Source organism: Argopecten irradians, chromosome 8 (genome assembly GCF_041381155.1).
Source record: "Argopecten irradians isolate NY chromosome 8, Ai_NY, whole genome shotgun sequence".
Classification (NCBI taxonomy): Eukaryota; Metazoa; Mollusca; class Bivalvia; order Pectinida; family Pectinidae; genus Argopecten; species Argopecten irradians.
Genome location: NC_091141.1, coordinates 37,165,498 through 37,180,727, shown reverse-complemented (window position 1 = coordinate 37,180,727; position 15,230 = coordinate 37,165,498). Strand labels below are relative to the sequence as shown.

Here is a 15,230-nt window from a genome sequence, read left to right as displayed (position 1 = left end):
CATTAATATCAGAAAATTCAATTTGCGCCAGGGTGATGATGGAGAGTTATTTCAAAACGATTTTTGTACGTTGATGGAGCTCCAAGGTTTTGACGACGACCCGCGTAAAATGGCGGTGCGGCATTTTCTCTGTGTCTTACAGACCCATCATATACATGGTATACAGAGGTTCCCCAACAAGTGACTGTTTGTTTATCCTGTATATCACACAGGGATCTGAGAATTACTGTTACAAATTATATAAATATGGACCCACCTGAGTGCCCTAGACTATTTTTGACGTTTTAGAGGTCTAGATAAAAAAACGGTAAAAATCATATGCTACATATTATGGTACTACTATACGTGAAGGGTGGTAAACTCACAGACTCAAAATTTCTAACCGCCTAATTAGCACATCTTCATAAAAACGGATACTAACGTTGGAAAGAGCGATGATTTTCCTTTTATAATCATCCTACACATCTATACAAAGTGCCGGAACTAAGACGATTTAAGCCCTATTATGACAAATATTACTTTAGATTCTTGAAAATCAACTAATTGAAATTCATGGTCTGCGGCCGATATGATATGCATGAGTTAGGTCTCTGCTGCAATCCCATTGGCCGGTTATATAAAGTCTCTCTTCTACATACAGTGTGTATGTGTTTGAATGTGTTACATTGTACAAAGATCAGCGTCCCGAGAAGAGAGACCCACGGGCGATGGAAGAGGGGTGGGGGCAAACATGTCTTTCTGGTATGTTCAGATCGAGCAGGTTTGCATAATAGTATGACGACATTCACAAGTATCATTTCTAAATGCATGTAACTTAAAATCGAAAAATTACCCTGTTAAGAACGCTTTAAAATCATCAAAATACAAGGAAAAACTCATCTCAAGTATTCTTAATCGTACTTTTTTTTCCCGGAGGAGACCCCCGGACCCCATAACAACAAGATCTCGCGCTTTCGGCGCTCGCGAATTCATCAAATTACATCGTAAAACTCATCTCAGCCATTCTAAATGGTAATTGACACGGACCCCCAAACATCAAAATCTCGAGACTTCGGTGCTCGCCCGCTAATTTGCATATTCATCTTTCCATCTTCCTACGCCACTGAGACCTTTTCATAGCCGGCCAATGAGATTGTTCATGCATATTATATCAGCCGCAGACACTGAATTTTATTTAAACGATTTTCAAGAATCTAGAGTAATGTTTGGGTCCATGATTATATGATCTGTAAATAATTCTCAAATCCCTGTGGTGTATCAAACTCGAGTTAGTTAATTTTCAAATTTTGAAAAGACACGAGCTTTTTCGATTTGTAATGTGACCGCCATCTTAAACCAGAGACTCATGGGCCTTAACGGTCACCTGATATTTGATACAAATTAGTTATGAAATTTACTAGCCAACTGGTGTTTTTTGTTCGCGAAATAGGAACACACATGTACATCTAATAGGTCTACATACAAAATTTCATTAAGCTATGTGCATATTTACTCACATGACTGTGTTCGCAAGGTTCAATATTTCTTATTGCAAAGGGCAATAACTCTGTAAATAAGCTAGGGTTGAATCAAGCATATCTTCAAACTTGTTCGAGATATTTCCAATGTTAGTCAATATGCAAAGTTTTATTAAGCTCGGATCATATATACTCAAGTTATCATGTTCACAAGATTCAATAATTATAATCACAAAGGGCAATATCCTTTCGACGGCCGGCAGGATTCGAACTTGACTCAATTTTGATAGTAGGTTATTACAAATGCCATCTATGAAAGCAGTTTGCATCTAGATTACGGTTTGATGCCATTTTCACGATGATAACAAACAGCACACACTACAAACAAGTAAAAACAGTCACCGGAAGTCCCCTAAAGGTCACCACGCACGGGTCATGGAAGGCAGAAACCTGCGCGTGGGACTTTTTTTTTTTTTTTTTTTTTTTTTGAAATCGGTGCTATTTTCCCCTTCCTTTCCCCTTTCTCTCTATTTTCTCTTACTTTGATATCTCTTCTATCGTTTAAGACCATCTGCATGTCTGTATCTTGATAATTAAGCTCACAACGACAGGTTTCCGGGCACACACTAAAATCCGGGTTTCAGACCTCAATTTTTGACTTATTTGGGCATGTTCAAAGGTGATTTGTGACGTCACTAATGCAATGACCGAATCGATATTGACATGCTATATAGGGATGAACATCTTCTTTTCAAAAAACTAGTATTTAGTTTTCAACGGTCTCAGTGGGGCTCCAGAAGGGTGCATGAAATGGGGCAAATGCATAATTACGCATAAATACGTTACGGCCGTCCAAAGGATATCTCCGTGATTTTTCAAACTCGTCCGAAATCTTTCCAATTTTGGTCTCCATAAAAATTTTCATTAAGCTCGGTGCATACTTTTTCAAGTTATCATGTTCAAGAGATTCATTTATTATAATTGCAAAGGGCAATAACTTCGTAAGGTGCGATCTAATCATGTCGATTTTCGTACTTGTCAATCTTTCCAATCTTAATCTAAATACAAAGTTTCATGAAGCTGAGTGCATAGTTATTCAAGTTATGTATAATCACAAGGTCCAATAATAATTATAAGTGAAAAGGGCAATTCTCCGTAAATAATCGTTTAATCAAGGTGGTTTTCGAACTCGTTCGAAATATTTCCAATGTTAGTCTACAAACATCAAGCTCGGTTTAAATATATCGTCTTCACAAAGTTCAATAATTATTATTGCAAAGGGCAATAACTCCGTGAGTTACAACCGAATCAGGTCCATTTTCAAACTCTTCCAAGATCTATCCAATGTTAGTCTACATACAAAGTTTCATTAAACTCGGTGCATATTTAGCCAAGTTATCGTGCTCACAATGTCAAATAATAATTATTAGTGCAAAGGGCATACTTCCGTAAATAACTGTCGAATCAGGTCGCATTTACTAAAGTTATCGTGTTCACAAGGGTGTTTAACATTGTGTATATATGTGTCTAATTAACACAAAAAATAATATAACAGAATTTATTTTGCCTTTGGTTCATTTGCACAATCAGAACTTCATTGACGGATCGCCAGCTGTCAATCAAACCGCACGTGACTTTGAATTTTGTATTGTGTGTGCTACGATGTTTGCTCCGACATTGAATAGAAACACGTGCGTTTGTGAGCATGAGGCGTGGCTATATTACACCGGGCGATCGGTCAATTCCATATATGATATAGTGCCACAGAATTTTTTCGGGATGCAATTAATTATTTTTTATATATTTAACTTGAAGTAAAATTAGAAGCTCAAACTTTTCAATGGCAGCAATGGTGTAAAGTAAGTAACTTTTGTAACTGAATAAAAATACTAAATGGTCTGCTGCTGTTTTTGATAATGAAAAAATACCATTTGTCAGCGGTGGAGCATCTTTAATTTGCGGCTACTTATTTTCGCGATTTCCATTCCAAAACAAGTTCGCGAATATTAAATTTGCAGATTTAGAATTGAATGAAGATTCCTATCCATATATATACTGTAGACGTTAGTTTGTGGATATAAACTTTCGCGAATATCCTAGCACTTTGATCACAATTTGCAAAAGTTAATTGCATGCAAAAGATTGTTGGTTTACTTCATGTTATTTTAATAGAATGATATTTAGTAAATGAATTTGAAACTAGCCTAATTTTTCCTCACTTTATGATAACACATCTACATGTAGGTTAATGGTTCATTGATTTGTAATTTTTGAATTGGATTGATTTGTAGGCCAGTTCCATTCTATTATCAACATATTTATATCAAATAAATATTTTTCAGATACTGCTGAAGTTCTGTCCGACTATTCTGATGATTTTGATGACTCATCACATTCAGAGCTAGAAGAAGGTTAATATTTATAATATATGAAAACAGCCTTGGGAAGATATGAGCTTCATAAAAAATCACATACAATTATACAGTCATACATATACATGTAGTTATTCAGGCAAAACGTCTTGGGATAAAGATCTGAATAAACCTATAAAATCTGATAAAAACAATTATTCATGTCTATTGAATATCTCAATTTGATCACAATACAGTTAAATATGGTTATAATGTATATAGTAATTTTTTTGCTCGTCAAGATTACTGATAATACATGTATATTTATAATATTACATACTAGGCTAGGCTTATAACCAAGCAATTTCTGGTCCCCAGCAGTTTGTTGAATGCATAGCTTTTCTTTTCTATTTAATAAAAAAATTTCAAATGAGGCAAAAAAAAATGTGTATTTAGGGTTGGTAGGTCAGGATTTTTTTTGTATTTTTTTTTTTTTTTTTTTTGTCTTTCACTCTAACGTATGGCTGAAACTGGAGTCCGAGATGGAAATCCTGGTTTTTTGGGGGGGTTTGTAGAAAAGTGGGGGGGGGGGGGGGGGGGGAATTAGGGTCGGAGGTAAAAAAAATTACATGTATGATTGGTGGTAACCCTAAACAGACTTTTTTTGTTTTTTCGCCTGATAGTAAGTAGATTACTTAAATTTTTGGAATACTTTTTAAAGACATTCCAGAAGATATCCAGGAAGAAATTTCAATGGAGCAAGAAGACAAGACAGAAGGACAATACAAGGCTGAGGATAACTCTGATGTACAATATGCAGACGACTTTGAAGATTACGACTCTAGTGAGGTAAGGATTAGATTACCTCCCTTGAATTGATAGTAATTATATTTTCCAGGAATTGTCTCCCATGTCTGATGAAATTATTTTGCTTCAGATGAATGTATAAGGAAACAAAATCAAAACAATGAGAATGTGCTCCTTCTAATGAGATAACCAATTAAATGTGTACATGTATATGTAATTAGTGATTATGTAATTTGATCTTGTAATATCTTATTCAGTAATACAGTATACTATTATATTTGTTAAGTACAGAGTTATCTGCCCATGTAGGTAGGTATATTGATTATGATGTCATTTGTTTGCATATTCGGGGAAAAAAATGACGTTATTTTTGCTCACAAAATTATGACGTCACATTTTATACCTACCCACAAGGGAGTTAACTCTGTAATATTTTTAATATTATTTGTCGAGTAATTGATGTTTTGTGTACCAGAATAAAGTCACAGAGACCTATATGTTGGACTTCTATTGCTATATATTTTTTTTTAAATAGATGAGAATGCTTGTCTGATCTTTCATTCCATACCCAATGGGGAACTTGTTGATTGTTGTACAATGTATGATAAACCTGTAACTTCTAGTGATCGTTTTTACAATACTGTTGTAATTGATAGTCTTTATTATCATAATAGCCATTTAAGCTGTCGTCATACACAGACCAAATAGTGTTTAAATGCCAATTGAAGACCCCAAGAAAGTCCATGAGGTTCCTAAGGCAGCTTGTACTGTGTAACATTTATCAATAAGTTTTTATCTAATTTCAGGATTTAGATCAGATTGTCACACAAGCAAGGGTGGCCCAGGAAGTAACACCAGACGATGATTTTTTCTCTGACGATAAGATGCTAGATCACCATTTAACACATACAAGATTCTTTAAAAAGTAAATATTGTTATTATCATCACCACAAATTTATCCAAATGTTATCTATAGATATCGAAAATCATTATTATATCATTTGATATAACAAGTTTTGCTTAAAAGTGTATATCTCTAATCAGATAGCGTCACAACCTACAATCTCACCATATTTGACCTAATAAGCGCCCATCCCTACAAATGCCCCTCTCCCTTTTTGAAGCCTCAATTGCACTGACCTCAAATTAAATGCAGACTTAAAATATGAAAACCTAGTGAGTGGAAGGTTAGGGTGAAATTTGGCTTTGTTCAATATTATTAAATATTTTAATATGTTGCTGAATTCACACTTCTTTTCTTTTGACAGACAATGTATAGATGCTTTAGGAGGAAAGAAAATCAGTAATGTTGGAAAATTAATTCAAAATGGAACACTGACAGAGTCAGATTTCAGGTGAGATTTTTCTACAGTTATAGAGGATTTGTCTCAGAGCCAATCAATATATGTGTCATTTATGTCTCTAATAGGTATAAATTGATTAATATCATTCATTTACCATATTAAGTCTTTGCAGAGTTAATTGCTGTTAAAAGTTAAAAGCCACAATTATTTGTTTTTTCCATAAATATAATAATATAGTAATGGTAATCATTGTTTCGCTTCTTTAAAGATGCTCCACCACCGACAGAGCATAAATGATATTCATCTCTTGAACAATAATTGGTGTTTAATAGTGTATATATATGTCTAATTAACAGAAAAATAATATAAAATAATTTGTTTCGCCTTTGGTGCATGCGCAATCAGTACTTCATTCCATATAGGATATAGTGCCGCGAAATTTTTTCGGGATGCAATTACTTATTTTTTAGCTCACCTGGCCCAAAGGGCCGGTGAGCTTATGTCATGGCGCGGCGTCCGTCGTCCGTCGTCCGTCGTCCGTCCGTCCGTCCGTCCGTCCGTCCGTCCATCGTCCGTCTGTCCGTCAAACATTTCCTTTAAATCGCTACTAGTCATAGAGTTTCTGCATGGATTTTAACCAAATTTGGCCAGAAACATCCTTGGGGGGAGGGGAACAGAACTTGTATAAATTTTTGCTCTGACCCCCGGGGGACAGGAGGGGCGGGGCCCAATAGGGGAAATTGAGGTAAATCCTATAAATCGCTACTTGTCCTAGAGTTCTGCATGGATTGAAAACAAATTTGGCCAGAAACATCCTTGGGGGAAGGGGAATAGAACTTGTATAAATTTTGGCTCTGACCCCCCGGGGGACAGGAGGGGCGGGGCCCAATAAGGGAAATTTAGGTAAATCCTATAAATCGCTTTTTGTCCTAGAGTTCTGCATGGATTGTAACCAAATTTGGCCAGAAACATCCTTGGGGGAAGGGGATCAGAACTTGTTTAAATTTTGGCTCTGGCCCCCTGGGGACAGGAGGGGTGGGGCCCAATAGGGGAAATTAAGGTAAATCCTATAAATCGCTACTTGTCCTAGAGTTCTGCATGGATTGTAACCAAATTTGGCCAGAAACATCATTGGGGGAAGGGGAATAGAACTTGTATAAATTTTGGCTCTGACCCCCCCGGGGACAGGAGGGGCGGGGCCCAATAGGGGAAATAGAGGTAAATCCTATAAATCGCTACTTGTCCTAGAGTTCTGCATGGATTGTAACCAAATTTGGCCAGAAACATTCTTAGGGGAATAGGAACAGAACTTATATAAATTTTGGCTCTGACCCCCCGGGGGCAGGAGGGGTGGGCCCAATAGGGGAAATAGAGGTAAATCCTATAAATCGCTACTTGTCCTAGAGTTCTGCATGGATTGAAACCAAATTTGCCAGAAACATCCTTGGGGGAAGGAGAATAGAACTTGTATAAATTTTGGCTCTGACCCCCTGGGGGCAGGAGGGGCGGGGCCCAATAGGGAAATTTAGGTAAATCCTATAAATCGCTACTAGTCTTAGAGTTCTGCTTGGAGTTTAAACCAAATTTGGCCCAGAAACATCCTTGGGGTTAACAGAATTCCTATAATTTTTGGCTCTGACCCCCATGAGCAGAAAGAGTGGGGCCCAATAGGGGAATTAGAGGTAAATATTCAAATTCCTTCAGAAAAGAAACAATGAACCTTACTAGGCATCACAAACCAGGTGAGCGATACAGGCCCTCTGGGCCTCTTGTTGTAATTTTAACTTGAAGTAAAATTAGAAGCTCAAACTTTTCAAAGGTGGTAATGGTGTAAAGTAAGTAACTTTTGTTACGGAAGAAAAATACTAAATCGCCTGCTCCTGTTTTTGATAGTGAAAATATACCATATGTCAGCAGTGGAGCATCTTTAAGTGATTTCCTGTTTTGGCCTGACTTCTAATGTGTGGGTTTAATTTTGGCAGAATTTTTTATTTTAATTAGAATCTAAAATGGCTAACATGGCTTAATTGACTATAATTTCAAATCGAGGCAGATTCGAAGCTTTTGCCAGTTATTTTTGGGTAATTAGGGATTTCCATTCAGGATGGAAATCCCTATTGTTATTGTTCTGTTTTTTCTTATTATTCTTATTATTTCCACGAAACCTTCTTAACACTTTTTCTCAAGAACGGAACAAGGTACGACGTTCAAATTTGGACACGTTATGTAGGTACATGAGTGCTTGAAACGTACGTTCGATTTTGTACGATAAAGGTCAAGGTCAAGGTCACAGACATAAAAAACTACTTTTTTCGAACGAAGTTTAAATGCTCATAACTTCATAACTATACGCTATACATCGTCCATGTTTAGTTATTCAGGTAGATCGCGATATTGAAAGTTTTTTTCTCATTACATGTTATCAGAGATTATGTCTAGGTCATGAGTTCGCTAGAGGGTCAAATGAGGTCAAACAAAGGTCAAATATGAACTTTACCGTAGAAATGTAATGAAGGGCGCATATGAAAGACCATGTTCTCAGGAACATAAAATGACCTATTTCAAGGTCATATGATCAAAAATGGCGGAGATATAGGACATCAAAAATCGAATTTTTAGTTTATATTTGTCCTTGCCCGAGACGTTTCAGCGCCTTTAAACCTGTATGTACAGTGTTGATTTCTCATACCTATGTTGTATGAACTTTTGTCTTCAAAAGTTATTTATTTTTAAGGGGTTAAATAGAAAAATGGCGAAAATATAGCTCTCCAAATATGGCAATTTGTTTCATTTTCTTATTTTTGTCCGTTATTTGTGAGCTCGTAGGGCCTTTATCGTCTCATGTAGGGTGTTGATTTTTTTGTAAATGTTAGCTTTAGCCTATTGTCTGTACAGGTTTTTTAATTTCAAAGACATGAATTTGAAAATGGCGGAAATATAGACCTCCGAATATGGCGTTTCGTTCATTTTTTAACGTAAATTTTAGCGTAATTCATGAAAATTCAAAGGTGAAATGTTTTGAATTGGATGTGAAAGATCATGCTTTCAGACACATAAAATGACCAAGTTCAAGGTCATAAGATTCAAAATGGCGGAGATATAGGACATCGAAAATCGAATTTTTAGTTTATATATTTGTCCTTGCCCGAGACGTTTCAGCGCCTTTAAACCTGTATGTACAGTGTTGATTTTTCATACCGATGTTGTATGAACTTTTGTCTTCAAAAGTTTTTTATTTTTAAAGGGGTTATATATAGAAAAATGGCGAAAATATAGCTCTCCAAATATGGCAATTTGTTTCATTTTCTTATTTTTGTCCGTTATTTGTGAGCTCGTAGGGCCTTTATCGTCTCATGTAGGGTGTTGATTTTTTGTAAATGTTAGCTTTAGCCTATTGTCTGTACAGGTTTTTAATTTCAAAGACATGAATTTGAAAATGGCGGAAATATAGACCTCCGAATATGGCGTTTCGTTCATTTTTTAACGTAAATTTTAGCGTAATTCATGAAAATTCAAAGGTGAAATGTTTTGAATTGGATGTGAAAGATCATGCTTTCAGACACATAAAATGACCAAGTTCAAGGTCATAAGATTCAAAATGGCGGAGATATAGGACATCGAAAATCGAAATTTTAGTTTATATTTGTCCTTGCCCGAGACGTTTCAGCGCCTTTAAACCTGTATGTACAGTGTTGATTTTTCATACCTATGTTGTATGAACTTTTGTCTTCAAAAGTTAATTATTTTTAAGGGGTTAAATAGAAAAATGGCGAAAATATAGCTCTCCAAATATGGCAATTTGTTTCATTTTCTTATTTTTTCCCGTTATTTGTGAGCTCGTAGGGCCTTTATCATCTCATGTAGGGTGTTGATTTTTTGTAAATGTAAGATTTAGCCTATTGTCTGTACAGGGTTATAATTTCAAAGACGTGAATTTGAAAATGACGGAAATATAGACCTCCGAATATGGCGTTTTGTTCATTTTTTTAACGTAAATTTTAGCGTAATTCATGAAAATTCAAAGGTGAAATGTTTTGAATTGGATGTGAAAGATCATGCTTTCAGACACATAAAATGACCAAGTTCAAGGTCATAAGATTCAAAATGGCGGAGATATAGGACATCGAAAATCAAATTTTTAGTTTATATTTGTCCTTGCCCGAGACGTTTCAGCGCCTTTAAACCTGTATGTACAGTGTTGGTTTTTCCTACCTATGTTGTATGAACTTTTGTCTTCAAAAGTTATTTATTTTTAAGGGGTTATATAGAAAAATGGCGGAAATATAGCTCTCCAAATATGGCAATTTGTTTCATTTTCTTATTTTTTTTCCGTTATTTGTGAGCTCGTAGGGCCTTTATCATCTCATGTAGAGTGTTGTATTTTTGTAAATGTAAGCTGTAGCCTATTGTCTGTACAGGTTTTTAATTTCAAAGACATGAATTTGAAAATGGCGGAAATATAGACCTCCGAATATGGCGTTTTGTTCATTTTTTAACGTTAATTTTAGCGTAATTCATGAAAATTCAAAGGTGAAATGTTTTGAATTGGATGTGAAAGATCATGCTTTCAGACACATAAAATGACCAAGTTCAAGGTCATAAGATTCAAAATGGCGGAGATATAGGACATCGAAAATCGAATTTTTAGTTTATATTTGTCCTTGTACGAGACGTTTCAGCGCCTTTAAACCTGTATGTACAGTGTTGATTTTTCATACCTATATGGTATTAACATTTGTCTTCAAAAGTTATTTATTTTTAAGGGGTTATATAGAAAAATGGCGGAAATATAGCTCTCCAAATATGGCAATTTGTTTCATTTTCTTATTTTTTTCCGTTATTTGTGAGCTCATAGGGCCTTTATCATCTCATGTAGAGTGTTGAATTTTTGTAAATGTTAGCTTTAGCCTATTGTCTGTACAGGTTTTTAATTTCAAAGACATGAATTTGAAAATGGCGGAAATATAGACCTCTGAATATGGCGTTTCGTTCATTTTTTAACGTAAATTTTAGCGTAATTCATGAAAATTCAAAGGTGAAATGTTTTGAATTGGATGTGAAAGATCATGCTTTCAGACACATAAAATGACCAATTTCAATGTCATATGATTCAAAATGGCGGAGGTATAGAACTTTCAGCGATTTTGAGTTGTGATTACATGATGTGGCATGTGGCCAAAGGGAGATAATCGGTATATAATACTAAAACTCTAACTGTACGTGTTATTCCGCATTGGTCCAAGATCTTCATAAGAAAAGGAGAATTTTTGCACTTTTAAAAAACCTGAAATTCTAATGTTTTTACCTATTCATTATCAAAATTGATATTTTGAACCTAAATCTCAATCTGAATTTCCAAATTCATATCATGGTTATCAAGGAATAATTACCTGTCAGAAAACATTTTTTACTTTTGAAATTCAAGATTAGCCAGCCAATCAGCGGCCGGGTTAAAATTCTGTCCTGGGCTCAATCTTCGTAACACACGGGCCGTTTCGAAGGTCTTTTTTTCTCATTTGGCTGGTTATTACCTATACCCAACTTGAATACTATAATTTCGAGATGTTTGAAGTTCTGCATGAACAATGTACACAATCGCCATGTTTGCGTTAATACACGTACATGTACATGTGTAGCTACACCGCATGTATGGGAGACCGTCCTTACGTGAACCTAACTATTAATAGGATGTACATTTAATCAAAGAAAGGTAATGCACAAACCCAATAACTGACAGTTTCAAAACCTTTTATGTGTGTGGCAGAGCTGTCACATGTGACACCGGCTGTTTAAGCAAAACCGGTGCTATGTTGGGGAAATACACGGCAGTTTTGCAACCACAGAACCAAACAAATTCACATCAAAATTCTTTACAAATTTTACATCTACATCTATTGCCCTACCCACACATTAACCATTAACTAATGTACCCTAAATATATCCAATCAGCAGGCTCCGATATATTCACCTCTCTATGAAATCTTGTGCCCAAAGGGGGATTCCCCTAAATCTGTTTTTTCGGTTGAACCAGACTGCTTTCGTAAGAAACGCTCTCTGATTAATATTGAGTGAGATCGTCCGTTCGTTCAACCAATCGTCTGTTCGCTAACATTACTTATATCATTACATAGGTGGAAATCCCGTGTTTTGATCGCGATCAAATCTAGTTTATTTTGTTCTTATTGGTGTTTTTTCCCAGACGAGAACTACGACACACTGTTAGGGATTCCACAGAAATCTGCCATCTTGATATTGGGGAGCTGGATGATGGTTGAATGATTGGTGGAAATTGTGTTGCCACCGAAACAGACATTGGTCAGCTGATGTTGACTTATTAACTGTGATATTTGATAGATAGATGGTATGGAAGTGTTTTTAGTGATTTTACTTTCAAATCAATATCCAATTACTTTGATATAGCACAAAATTATTAAGTAATTATGTATCTGACCGAGTACATGATGTCCTAACATCATCATTTATCTGGTAACCGGGTCCTAATGACATCTTTTATCAGATAATCCATGTCCTAAGGTCATCATTTATCTGATAATCATTGTCCTAATTTCATATTTTATCAGATAAACCTTGTCCTATTTTCATTATTTATCAGATAAATTTGTCCTGATAACATAATTTATCTAGTGATCCTTGTCCTAATATCACTATTTATCTGATAAACACTGTCCTAATATCACCATTTATCTGATAAACACTGTCCTAATGACATCATTTATCTGATAAACCTTGTCCTAATATGTCATCATTTATGTGATAAACCTTTTCCTAATGTCATCATTTATCAGATAAACCTTGTCCTAGCTAATGTCATAATTTATCTGGTGATCCTTGTCCTAATGTCATAATTTATTTGATGATCTTTGTCCTAATATCATCATTTATCAGATGAACTCTGTCCTAATGTTATCATTTATCAGATGACCTTTTGTCCTAATATCATCATTTATCAGATGATCCCTGTCCTAATGTCATAATTTATTTGATGATCTTTGTCCTAATATCATCATTTATCAGATGAACCCTGTCCTAATGTCATCATTTATCAGATGATCCCTGTCCTAATGTCATAATTTATTTGATGATCTTTGTCCTAATATCATCATTTATCAGATGATCTTTGTCCTAATGTCATAATTAATCAGATGAACCCTGTCCTAATGTCATGTTGCCATATCAGTTAAACATAGTGCTTATGTTACCAAATTGATTGGCAACTGTTAAAGTTTGCTAAGTCAATAAATATAAATATAACATGCATTATGTTTATTAATTCTAAGTAATGAGCATGAAACCAGATCACAATGAAAGCATAGATTATGATTTATCATGTTCAAGTCAAAAGTTTGTTTAGCCATTCACGCCTTCAGTACAAAGGGAGGTAACTCTTATAGATCATGCTGCCTTGTGAATATCTCATGTCTCGCCTAGAAGATGGTATTTTTAACCCCTTAATATATTTATGCTAGAAGTGTTATGTTTATCCATTTAACCGGTGTGAATATTTTTACAGGGACCATTATGTTTAATTTTTATTGATAACTAAAATCAAACAAAATGAGCACAGTATATTATGAGTTATCACTATTTGTAGTGAGAATCCTTATTTCAAACTCAAGCAGTCAAAATTGACTCCAAATATTCCAAGTTTTTATACTTTATTTTTTTTAAATACCTCAGACGTTTCAACATTCCTGCTGACTTTGAGTTGGATAAGATTGACTATATATTATTCTCTGTGTAAATTTGGCATCCACTATAACATAAACAGTATATATAGTACATTATTGTACTTATAATAACCTTGTTCCGTGAATATACATGTACCACATTTTTTGTGTTTAATTAGCAATCCAAATAAGTTATCTTGTAGATTCTAAATAAAATTGTATATTATAAAAATATGTTAATGTTTTATAGATTATATATATTTTGGTTTATTGAATTTATTTACATGTACATAATGTTTAATATGTTGTGTTTGCTACATATTTAAAATAAAATATTGAATTGACTCAGAAAATTGAAATCATGCTTAATCCTGTCTGATAACGTTGAAATTATGTAGTCAAGACTGCATAAATGATTATAAATAATTCAGTATATTTTTAAAAAAACTCGTTTTTTATGCATAAAAATGTCCATTATCCAAGTGATCTTTTATATACAAAAGTCCTAGTGATCCTTGATATAATATTATGTGTCTTAGTGATCTTTGATAGATGTGTCTTACAGATCCTGGATACATGTGTCTTACTGATCCTGGATACATGTGTCTTAGTGATCCTGGATATATGTGTCTTAGTGATCCTTGAAATTTGTGCCGTTGTGATCCTTGAGATATGTGTCTTAGTGATCCTTGATATATGTGTCTAATTGATCCTGGATACATGTGTCTTAGTGATCCTGGATGTATGTGTCTAAGTAATCCTGGATATATGTGTCTTAGTGATCCTTGAAATCTGTGTCTTAGTGATCCTGAATACATGTGACTTAGTGATCCTGGATATATGTGTCTTAGTGATCCTGGATACATATGTCTTAGTGATCCTTGGTACATGTGTCTTAGTGATCCTTGGTACATGTGTCTTAGTGATCCTTGGTACATGTGTCTTAGTGATCCTGGATACATATGTCTTAGTGATCCTTGGTACATGTGTCTTAGTGATCCTTGGTACATATGTCTTAGTGATCCTTGGTACATGTGTCTTAGTGATCCTGGATACATATGTCTTAGTGATCCTTGGTACATATGTCTTAGTGATCCTTGGTACATGTGTCTTAGTGATTCTTGGTACATGTGTCTTGGTGATCCTTGGTACATATGTCTTAGTGATCCTTGGTACATGTGTCTTAGTGATCCTTGATTTATGTGTCTTAGTGATCCTTGATATATATGTCTTAGTGATCCTTGATACATGTGTCACAGTGATCCTGAATACATATGTGTCTTATTGATCCTTGATACATGTGTCTTAGTGATCCTTGATACATGTGTCTTAGTGATCCTTGATACATGTGTCTAAGTGATCCTTGATTTATGTGTCTTAATTATTCTTGATACATGTGTCTTAGTGATCCTTGATACATGTGTTTTAATGATCCTGGATACATGTGTCTTAGTGATCCTGGATACATGTGTCTTAGTGATCCTGAATTCATGTGTCTTAGTGATCCTTGATATATGTGTCTTAATGATCCTTGATACATGTGTCACAGTAATCCTGAATACATGTGTGTCTTATTGATCCTTGATACATGTAACTTATTGATCCTGGTTACATGTGTCTTTA

At 34.9% G+C, this 15,230-nt stretch overlaps 1 protein-coding gene across 1 annotated transcript; it reads left to right on the top strand.

The window, feature by feature from the left end:
• The first annotated feature begins 73 nt into the window (after positions 1-73).
• LOC138329877 (uncharacterized) lies at positions 74-13,789 on the top strand. Its single transcript, XM_069277168.1, has 6 exons — positions 74-158; positions 3,749-3,868; positions 4,530-4,657; positions 5,422-5,540; positions 5,884-5,970; positions 12,119-13,789. The coding sequence occupies exons 1-6, from the start codon at positions 74-76 to the stop codon at positions 12,192-12,194; spliced, it is 615 nt and encodes a 204-aa protein (XP_069133269.1). The 3' UTR covers positions 12,195-13,789.
• The last annotated feature ends 1,441 nt before the right edge of the window (positions 13,790-15,230 follow it).

What these genes read in the sequence shown, in the direction of transcription:
- LOC138329877 (XM_069277168.1), top strand. Translation starts at nt 74, where the DNA reads ATGGAGCTCCAAGGTTTTGACGACGACCCGCGTAAAATGGCGGTGCGG. An exon ending in ACAGACCCATCATATACATG is followed by an intron (nt 159 to 3,748) that starts GTATACAGAGGT and finishes ATTGATTTGTAG; the next exon opens with GCCAGTTCCATTCTATTATC. An exon ending in ACATTCAGAGCTAGAAGAAG is followed by an intron (nt 3,869 to 4,529) that starts GTTAATATTTAT and finishes TACTTTTTAAAG; the next exon opens with ACATTCCAGAAGATATCCAG.